This window comes from Sinocyclocheilus grahami, unplaced genomic scaffold (genome assembly GCF_001515645.1).
Source record: "Sinocyclocheilus grahami isolate Dianchi unplaced genomic scaffold, SAMN03320097.WGS_v1.1 scaffold42.1, whole genome shotgun sequence".
NCBI lineage: Eukaryota > Metazoa > Chordata > Actinopteri > Cypriniformes > Cyprinidae > Sinocyclocheilus > Sinocyclocheilus grahami.
Window position 1 is genome coordinate 1,847,120 of NW_015505221.1, and position 11,480 is coordinate 1,858,599.

Below are 11,480 nucleotides of genomic sequence, written 5' to 3' on the forward strand. Positions count from 1 at the left end.
CATTGGAATCGAAACTGGGAATCGAAAAGAATCGGAATCGATAAGCGGAAACGGAATTAATAAAATTCAAACGATACCCAACGCTACTCATGATCCTTCAGAAATCATTCTAATATGCTGATTTGGTGCTCAAGAAACATTTCTTATCAATGTTGAAAACAATTGTGCTGCTTATTATTTTTGTGGAAACCATGATAAATTTTTTTCAGGATTCTTTGATGAATATAAAGTGCAAATGAACAGCATTTATTGAAAATAGAAATGGTTAGAGAATGGAAGATTGGAAAAGAGCTGAAGATAGATTTAATCACATTGGAATCGAAACTGGGAATCGAAAAGAATCGGATTCGATAAGCGGAAACGGAATTAAGAAACCATGATAAATTTTTTTCAGGATTCTTTGATGAATATAAAGTGCAAATGAACAGCATTTATTGAAAATAGAAATGGTTAGAGAATGGAAGATTGGAAAAGAGCTGAAGATAGAAAAGTGCTGGTTGTATCAACCAGGTTTCTTTCTTCAAATGTTTTAGCGGGTTTAATAAATGTGAAGTTGCATTTTAGATTTCAGCTGACATTTCCCATTTTTGTATATTAATCAGTGGACTGTCCATGAGTCTGCCGTCCAAGACTAAAGCATTGCAGCCCACATGAGGGATTTGTATAGGATTGCATTATGGTTGCATTATGGTCTGCATTTCAATACTTTTGTTTCAGGATCATAGGCTAGAACGCTTAGGCATCATTCAAATCTCCTGACAAGCCATTTGCAAAAGAGCCTCTTAAACCGAAGGCAGCAGCGATCAAGGGCCACAAGAAAGACGGATTACAACAACATTTAGCTCGTTTTGCACACAATCCAGTCGGTGTTGCCTTATAAAGTTACGCTCAAACAAAGGAACAGATTCCTCAAAGCAGAGAAAACTCATAAATGTGATGCGGCTTTGACATTTTCAATGAGAGATTCAATCAAAGCAGAATTCAGAAGAGACAGCAGAAACATTTCGCTGTCTGCCGTCTCTCCCTGCTGGAGCGAATCGTAAGCACCTGCTGGTTTTATCTGGCTCCTGCCCATGTTCAGCAGCCCTTCCCAGAAACCCACAGAGTAAATATTATGCCGATAACTTTTCTTTCCACTGGCTGTGTTGATATCTTCGCTCTCTGTACGTTTGAGTTGTGGAGTCAGCATCCCAGGCTGGCGTTTCTCAGCAAGCACGTTTTATTAGGAATCAACTGTCATTCTGACTGGCCTCTCTTGTGGCAAATCCTCATCTGACCTTATTGTGGAAGCCACAAAACTGTTTATTTTTGTTTCCATCAAAATGTAGCTATTAATTCATGAAGGTGTACAAATACAGTTACATTTTCTTGGCAGTTGCTTCTGGCTTCTGCCTCAGCTAGTGGAAAAATACACAAATGAAGTACCAAGATGACTGTGAAGTAGTGCTGTCTGTTTGCTTCCCAAAAAGCCTCTACTGCGCTCTTCAAAGATCTGAGGTTTATGCTGTTGCCATTGAGTTCAAACGTGCTGAGACAGGTTTATATGGAGCAGTGGCTTATTTTGATGCCATTAGAGCCAACAACTATGCCTCTCAAGATGTCTTGTTTTATGCATTTATTTATTTAATTGAATTTCATTTACTTAACTGTTAGTTCATTTATGTTTATATCTTTTACATTCTTTTCTTCCCAGTTCTGTATCATTTATTTACTTATTTATTAAATGATTTATTTTTATTTGATCTTTTTTATCCCCTTTGTGTATTTTCTTTCTTTCGTTCTTTCTTTCTTTCTGTTTATTTATTTGTAAAAAAAAATGTATTTATCTTTTTATTCTTTTCTTCTTATTCATTCATTAATTATTAATTTATTAGTTATTTTATTACATTTTTATTACATTTATTTATCTTTATATTTTTATTTTCTTTCTTTCTTTTTCATTTACTTATTATTTACTTATTAATTCATTCATTTATCCTTTTCTTATTACCCTTGTATTTAATTTATTTTTTTATTCTTTAACTGTTAGTTCATTTATGTTTATATCTTTTACATTCTTTTCTTCCCAGTTGTGTATCATTTATTTATTTATTTATTAAATGATTTATTTTTATTTGATCTTTTTTATCCCCTTTGTGTATTTTCTTTCTTTCGTTCTTTCTTTCTTTCTGTTTATTTATTTGTAAAAAAAAATTATTTATCTTTTTATTCTTTTCTTCTTATTCATTCATTAATTATTAATTTATTAGTTATTTTATTACATTTTTATTACATTTATTTATCTTTATATTTTTATTTTCTTTCTTTCTTTTTCATTTACTTATTATTTACTTATTAATTCATTCATTTATCCTTTTCTTATTACCCTTGCATTTAATTTATTTTTTTATTATTTTATATTTAATTGATCTTAATTGACTTTTTTTTGTTTGTTGTTATTTTATATTTTTTAAGATAATGCAAGGTAAGAGCATTCTAAGTATACCATTAGAAATCTTTAATACTTAAAATTCAACATCTGAAAATAGGTTTGCATTCAAGTTATTATTGTAATTGTTACATTAATATTATTTTTCAAAATGTTGTGTCCCTTCAAATGAGAGAGATAGAGAGAGCATGTGGAATATGCATTCTTTGGCGAGTGGTGAGCAGGGTCTGTTCTCTCCTCCACTTTTGCATACATTTATTTTGAGAGCTGTCAGACATTCATCTTTGACTCTAGTATAGAGACGATGAGAGACTTGGCAATGGCAGGTTTGGCTCTGAATATTGAGCTAAATCTGGAAAAGCACTTAGTTCTGCATGACAAAGATGTTTGATCTGTTTTCAATAACACCACTTCTCCTACATAAAGCTAAAAATGTGTTGGAGAAGTGGCTAATCTACAAAGCAATCTCGATCAATAGTTAATAAAGACAAGATTTTGTATCACTCAAATGAGGCAGTGGTGTATAGTGTTCACAAAAACCTGTCATTGTTCTTGCTATGTTGAAATAAGCATCTGATAATTGATTTGACTTGCCTTAACTATTTTCTACTAGTGGTAGCTTTGTTGAATGATTTGTCGAAAGTTTTATTTCATTTTATTCCAGAGTGCTTCATCAGAGAGCACTTGTGAGCCATTTCCATGTGCAGCCATTGGAGATACCATCATATGTCTATATAGACCAATTAAAGTGACTGAAATTATGATATGGTATGAGATAATAGCTGTTTTTCTTTGTCAGTCGGACTCATTGTGCTGTAAAATTGGGTCAGTAAAGTGCATAGTACACTTATTACTACTCATTTCCTTCAAATAACCAAACCTGTGCCAGAACTGGAGTAGGCTTTTGTTGACTGAAGGATTGTTAAACAGCAATTAGTCATTAATCATTTATACCCTTCCATGGAATATCATTGTATGTCAGCCTGTTTTTCACTCATATTGAGTCAATTTATTGTTATGAAGTTCATTTATTGTTTTTATTAATGCTATTATTATTTTTGTTCATTTTTATGCTGTATTTATATACATCAAAGATGTCCCGTTTTGGTGTCTGCATCAATTAAAATGTACAAAACTGATTTTTTTAAATATATGAAAGCCTATTAGATTGAATGAAGTATCTAATTTAATGTTTCAAATAACTTTTGTGAAAATAAAATGTCAAAATATGGGTGAAATAATGTTCCATCATCAGTGTACCAGATATATTTATGTACAAATATAACAACAGTTATTAAGACCTGTGCTTATTAAAATATATAAAAGAAAAAGTGATTATACTAAATTTGATTATATTTTAAATGATTAAAAACATATTGTTGAGAATGTTGACAAATGAATCTTTTAATGTCATCTAATAATTATTGTTGTAAATATGTCAGGATTTTTTTTTTTTTTTGGTTTGTGATCTATTGTTTCACTGAATGACATTTTAATGTGTGTCTTCTGTAAATAATGGTAAAAATGCAAGATAGTCATAATTTCTTCTCAGAAACTTTTGTTTTGATGCTCGAAAACCCCTATATATACAGTATATGCACACACACAAACAAACACACACATATCATATTTAAAATCCCATTCAGCATAACATTAATCAACTCTTTAAGCGGTCTGTGTGGAAAACAAATCACAGCATTCATTAGGGTCTGTCAGTGACTCAAGTTACACCTGTATTTAACAGAGCACTTTTGTGCATTATGGGATTGCTAGAGCATGCACTGTACCTTGTTTATAAGCTCAAGCTTTGGGTCAACAAATGAGATAATTTTTAATGTAGCGACACAAACTGCACAGAACATCTTAAAAACTGTCGAAAACATGAAAACTTTCCTGTGGTGAGGGGTGTTGGAGTGAGGGATGGGGTAGTTTGTGTATAAAAAGCAGCAAGATTGCAGGCGCTGGTTGAATTGCGGTCTTTGTGTGGTTTCTAGTAGGGTTAGTATGTGCCAGTTAGGGAGGGGGCACAGAATGTGTTTAACTTGGTGTCGTGCCCATTCGTACCCAGTTCATGTGTTTATGTGCTCGCTCACACAAGTGAGAGGCTTATAACACATGCTAACAGGAAATGTGTGCTTGTTCACCAGTGCCTTAAGAGTGATGGAGTTTAGTAAACAGAGGGTGGAACTCTTTGCTAAAACTCTTTGTGTTTGTTTGTTTTTTTCAGTCTGAAGGCTTGGGTTGTTCCATGCAGCAATGGAACAAACGCTCTTGCAAACCTTCCATTCATTTCCTTTTTTTCTTGTAAAATAATTTTTATTTTCTTTCTTTTTTTCAAATGCACAAATTCTAATTTAGTGTGCATTAGCATAACTAAACTGTGAGGGACTAACATGTGTGTGTATATATATATATATATATATATATATATATATATATATATATATATATATATGTGTGTGTGTGTGTGTGTGTGTGTGTGTGTGTTTTTACATTTACTTTAATTACATTAATTGGTAAATTACATTTACCAAACATATTTTAGTTATCCAAGTACATTCATGTTCACGTGACATACTTAACAGATGGCAAGTGTGCGATTTAGAATGTTATCTACTTCATTGGTACTTGTAAAGCAACTACATAGGAAATTGGTATTGTGCAAAGTTTCTTTTGCTCATGTAGAACTCATTTGTGTTTAATTGAAGTATCAGAATTTATGAAGTATCAGTTGCAGACAGCATTCGACCAGTAGCCCATGATTGACTTTTACAACTGATTTTTCTTTTTTTCTTTTGTGATATTACTGAAATGAATAATTACATTTTTCTACTAGTATTACAATTAAAATAATAAGTAATTGTCATATAATAGTATAATATATTAAAGTATTATTATTATTATTTAAATTAATCTTTTTTATTTTCTTGTTTTACATTTTTAGTAATGTAAGTGGAGCTAAGAGATAATTAAAGCAGGGACATAATGACACATAGTATAGTTTAGTTTAGTTTAGTTTATTGACACCTGTCAGGAAATTAAGGTTAAGGGATAAATGCACATTATTTCAGCATAAATAAAGATTCTTGTGTTTCACCTACAGTTCAGATGTTTCCTGTACAACCTATTTTAACGTGTGAAATGGCCATTTTAGCATGAATGGCTGTTTCACAAGGTGAAGCCCCACTGTGCTCAGAGCAAATAGGGGGTTGGGGATTGAGTTTACCAACAAGACACATTTGGTTATTCTTTTTTTCTTACATACACAGTAACTTCTAGGTCTGTTTTCTGTTTGTATTGTATTGTGTGACCACATATTTTTTGTCTAAAAGCATTTGAATTAAGTTAATAGTCTATAAGACCAAACTTTTCTCTTTTCCTGCCACTCTTCATTTCTCTTTTCCCAACTAACAAACTCCTCCTTAGCAAGCTTGGCACCTGAGTAGGGCTTCACAGCAGCAGGCTTGTTCTTTTTGGTCTGGGTGTTTCTCTTAGCCACGCTGTTTTTCTTTTTCCCCTCCCACGGCCCCCTGCTCTCCAGCTTTCTCCACTCGCTCAGTTCACAGGCATTCCTCTGGTATTTATATTTCCCTCCTGAACCGAGCAGCGCTCGCAACCTTGAATTCAGCTCAGCCACGAGGCCTGCCCTCTTCATCCTGGTTTCTCATTGGCTCACCTCTAGTCATATGACTAATAAAAGGGGCAGGGCTGACAGCTGGTACTCCTCTGGAACTGGAACTCTATGGACTCACACATATGTTGGGCTGTTGGTGGACAGATTACGTGACTGTTTCAGGTATTTGTTTTTGGGGAGGGGGGTGCCGGACATTTCACGTTGTGTGATCATGTACAGGGAGTTGCCGCGCACCGAGAGCAGCGAATGCCTGGGAAATATGACCCCAGAGACGCAGAATATCTACCTGAGGATGGACCACCTCAGACGGCGCTCCGGGTACAGGCTGGGCAGGATCATTGCCCGCCAGCAGCTGCTTAACAGGATAGCGGCAGGTATGACACTGTGGAACAACATGGCATTAGTTAGGCTACATAAGATTTTATGAGTTAGAGTCGCTGTGTTTGTGTGTGTGTTTCAATAGTGTGTATTTGGGTAGTGTCTGATAACTTTAATCAGTTTTGGAAGCATAAAGACAATCCCAGTCCTTTTATATTATACACCTTAATTTACTAGCCCTTCTTTTGGTTTATGTCCCAATTTGTTTCAGTTAAGCAGTTGGAAACAATCTCATACTATGGATCAGATAGTGTCAGGTCTCATATTATACACACCAAGGAATTTCTCTGACTGATTCAGAAACTAATGAACTTATAACTTTAAATAGTTTAAATAGTTCTTCATAGCACATTCTTTATGTTGTATTATATTGAGGCAGAAAAGAACATGTACATAGTTAGGAATCTCTATTTGTCACCATCACACCTCCGGGTGTTGTTTTCAGTGGAAGACAATGGTCGATCGTTCAGGTAAATGGCATTTGACATTTTAACTCCTCCCCTTTGCTTTGTGTTCATCAGTGAGAGTATACCTGAGGGGGTCTTCACAGGGATTAAAACCCTCACAGACCATTCAGTCTCTTGAAGGGCTGCCCTCACTTAACATATTCATAAACATAACACATTTTTTTCTTTCTTTTTACCTGTAATTGTACATTTCATCTAAGAGAAAAACTGTATGAGGCTTTATGTTTTGAGTTATGTTTTATTTAAGTATCATCAGCTGTGTCTCTCATAAAATTCCTTAGGAGAGATAAAAATAGACACATGGGGAAAATGTATGGGGAAATTATTAACACACAGTAAGAGTTAATAGCTCAGATAATTTGGTTTTGGAATAATTGGATGATAAATATTTGAGTTCATATTGAAATCTCAGACATTTGATTGTAGTCTTTGATATATTGCCTAATCTGAACACAGTTTGAAATTCTTTTTGAGATCCCTTTTGAAACTCTAGAAGAGATGTGAGATTACAAAAGAAACAAATATGAAATGCAGAATATCTCGGCAAAGTTAAAGAGGTCTCTTTTCTAAATTTAGAGATATTGATTCCATGGGCTCATTCATTTGGTCTTTGAAGTTTTTAGTAAGAAATGTTGAGTTCATACTGAAAATCTCAGACTTTTGATCGCAGACTTTGGTATTTTGGCTAATCTGAGCACAGTTTGTACGTTTCTGAGATTTCTTTTGAAACTCTAGAGGAAATGTGAAATTGCGTGGTCTTTTTTGTAAGAAACAAGTTTGTGGAGCAGAATATTTTAGGAAAATTCAATTCACTCTCCGTTTAATCACATTGCTTTCTAGGAGGAACAGTTGAGATGTTAAAGAGATCTCATTTGTGATTCCATAGCTGAGATCATTTGGTTTTGAAAGAATTTAATAAGAATTAATTGAGTTCATGTTGCTTTTCGTGGCAGATGACTTTTTGGCTAATCTGAGCACAATTTTAAAAAAAAATGTAGATCTCTTTTGAAACTATAGAGGAGACATGATTTAAGTCACAGAATATGTCAACAAAAGTCTCCTTTTAATGTAATTTCTTTCCTGAAGAAACAATGGAGACATAAAAGAAATCACAGTCATGATTTGTCTTTCCCATTTTGTCACTCGTGTGGACATACTTTAACTGACCTCAAAGTGGTTTCCTAAAATGTTTCCTCAAGAGTTCTCATGTTACCTGATGCAGAATGATCTGATTGTTCTTTGAAGGGAGATGTTCTCAGAAATGCAGGTATATGTCTCACGTTCACATCTTTGATGCGCTGTGATAAGGTGTACAGCAGGGCATGTTGAGTCTTGTCTTCTTGACTTTGTGGTGTCTGGTTTGTCATCAGTATCTAGTTCAGGTGGAACACAAGACAGACACCTGCTGTTATTTAATACCTTCCCTATTTTGTGACAATATGGTGGCTTCAAAACATGATGGACCTGCTGTGTCTGCTTTTGTGAGGCCTGCATGCTTGTGGATAAGTTTTAAGACAAATCCATTCCAAACAAGAAGTCAATTTACTAGTTTTATAGACAATAAACCTATACAGTATAGCATGTTCTTGTTTATGTCAGTCACGTACAACCAATAACACTGACGTGTTGTTTGTTTACATAATAAAGGCTTTTCCTAGATAGTAAGGGCATTTTTTAAAGGATGTTTTCCTGTATGTTGGCCTAGTGTGAGTTCAAAATAAACCCTAAGGGGGGTTGGAGGCAAAAGGCTCGTCACATGTTCTTGAGTTCCACCGACTCGGTCTTGTTGACATAGACAGAGGGGCTGGCCCAACTGAGACAATTACCCAGAGTGTAAGTGTTTATTTATTTATTTATGTGGAAATATATACACACTATCATTCAAAAGTCTAAAGTTTTGGGCCAGTTAGATTTTTTGTAATGCTTCTGAAAGTCGTTTGCTCCATTTATTTGGTTTAAAATACAGTAAAAAATTATATTGTGAAATATTACAATTTATTATAACTGTTTTCTATTTCAGTGTATTTTAAAATGTAATTTATTCCTGAGATATCAAAGCTGAATTTTCAGCATCATTACTACAGTCTTCAATGTCACATGATCCTTCAGAAAACATTCTAATATGCTGATTTGATGTTTAAATATTTCTTATCTTATCATTGTTAAAAACATATGTGCTGCTCAGTATTTTGTGGATACATTTCAGGGTTCTTTGATCAATAGAATGTTTAAAAGAACAGGATTTATTAAAAATAGAAATCTTTTGTAACAATATACTCTAGTCTACCGTTTGGGGTCAGTAAATTTTTTTTAAATACTTTTATTCAGAAAGAATGTGTTAAATAGTCAAATTAAAGACTTAAAGTGAAGACATATATTCGAATAAATTATGTTCTTTTTAACTTTGTATTCATCAAAGAATCCTGAAAGAATATCACAGGTTCCAAAAAATAGTAAGCAGCCTAACTGTGTCCAACATTGATAATAAAGCAGCATATTAGAACGATTTTTGAAGGATCATGTGGCAAAAGAATCAAGAGAAATAAATTATATTTGAAAGTATATTAAAATAGTAAAGTTGAAAGTATATTAAAACCATTTTTTTAATTGTAATAATATTTCACAATATTACATTTTTTTCTGTATTTTTGATCAAATAAATGCAGCCTTGATGAGCAGAAGAAACTTCTTTTAAAAACATTACAAATCGTACTGATCCCAAACTTTATATAATATAGTTTTGTTGTGTAGTGAAGACATATATTCGAATAAATTATGTTCTTTTTAACTTTTTATTCATCAAAGAATCCTGAAAGAATATCACAGGTTCCAAAAAATAGTAAGCAGCCTAACTGTGTCCAACATTGATAATAAAGCAGCATATTAGAACGATTTTTGAAGGATCATGTGGCAAAAGAATCAAGAGAAATAAATTATATTTGAAAGTATATTAAAATAGTAAAGTTGAAAGTATATTAAAACCATTTTTTTAATTGTAATAATATTTCACAATATTACATTTTTTTCTGTATTTTTGATCAAATAAATGCAGCCTTGATGAGCAGAAGAAACTTCTTTTAAAAACATTACAAATCGTACTGATCCCAAACTTTATATAATATAGTTTTGTTGTGGCAACCATAGAAAGAAAGTTGAGCTCTAGTTTCTTTCACTCAGATATAGCAATCTAACATGGATGACACCATTAGCAACCTTTTACACAGTTTCTTATGTTTGAGACTCTATTAGAGTCAGTCATTGTCTCCATAAAGAGTTGTTTTTCTTTCGATGTTTGAGGTAGCTCTGAAATGAATCTGTAGATACTTTAGTGATGTTTATAGTAATGGAGCTGCTTTGATTCCTGTGGTGTGCTTTGGGTTCTTTCCTCTTAATAGATGCCCATCTGGACACCAGACACTCTGCACATCTACTATGGCTACACACGATATTCAAAAATTCCCATCCTAGCGCATAAACATCTATTCATACACGGAGACAAACACTAGTACACACATTTGCCGAAGCATAAAATCAATGAGCTATTCATATCTCTTGAAAAATATTCAACGATAGTTTTCAATAGCTTTTCCCAGGTTGAGGTAGCAGATATTTCCAAAGTAGGTTTATATGTATATAATTCGATTGATAAGATGCCAGACAAAACAATTTGGGAATTTTTTTGCGTTGCCAAAAGCTAATGAGAATGCCAAGGACTGCTAACGGTCATAAAAATCCATCTGATTACATTGAGAGAGACTAAGAACGTAACGGAGTCATTTTGATCAAGTTGGCATTATTAAAATTGACCACCTGGTGCTCATATAACATATAAATATATGATCTGAAGCCATCAAATGGATGTGAGAAAGGTACCAAGCAACACTGTGTCATTCAAGATATCTCAAACTCAACAGAAGTGTACTGTAACCAAGCCTAATTCGTTGTAATTTTTTTATTTAGAATATCGAGTGCAGGGGTCAGGACTCAGGACAAAGGGTAGTATCGTACCCAAGCTCTCCCACACAGCTCTTAACAACTCACTAACACCGGCCTCCCTGTAAAGATCATTAGCTCACTGTTGTATGCCTGTCACCTCCCATCCCCTCTGAGAGTAATGGTTTGTCAACAGTGCTCAGCTATTAGATATTTGTGCCAGGGGTTGCAAGGCTCTAGAGCGGGTGACACTTTATATGGCTACAGTAGGGCTGCACGATAAATCGAAATGGAATCAAGATCGCAATTCGACAGAAGCTGCGATTGTCATGTGTATCTTTCAGTGAAGCATGGTTCTGTGATCAGCAGTAAATCTCCATCCAAAGGCCAGAGGGTGCTCTCGTGCTGAAACGTCTCGGTTACGTATGTAACCCTCGTTCCCTGAAGGAGGGAACGGAGACGTCACGTCGGAGGACCGACGAAATTGGGATCTCGCTTAGAGGGACCAATCTACTTCGAGTGTAAACTAAACGAGCCAATGCACATTGGCATGCGATTATTGCATCCAGCTGCTGCTGATCACAGCGTGAGTATAAGTAGGCAGCAGGTGCAGCGAATATTCAGGTTTTCGCTTCGGAGC

The 11,480-nt window shown here is 34.2% G+C and overlaps 1 protein-coding gene across 2 annotated transcripts in view; it reads left to right on the forward strand.

Annotated features, from left to right (window-relative positions):
* Nucleotides 1–11,480, forward strand: part of LOC107582248 (stAR-related lipid transfer protein 13-like) — a 101,409-nt gene that overhangs the window by 63,154 nt on the left and 26,775 nt on the right. Inside the window, exon 1 of one of the 2 annotated variants that reach the window (XM_016268017.1) lies at nucleotides 5,981–6,436. The exons of the other annotated variant lie outside the window; for it this stretch is intronic. Coding sequence (XP_016123503.1) covers nucleotides 6,115–6,436 — 322 coding nt within the window. The 5' untranslated portion in view covers nucleotides 5,981–6,114. Of the gene's footprint in view, nucleotides 1–5,980; nucleotides 6,437–11,480 lie in introns of those variants that run through there. 2 annotated transcript variants of the gene reach the window in all.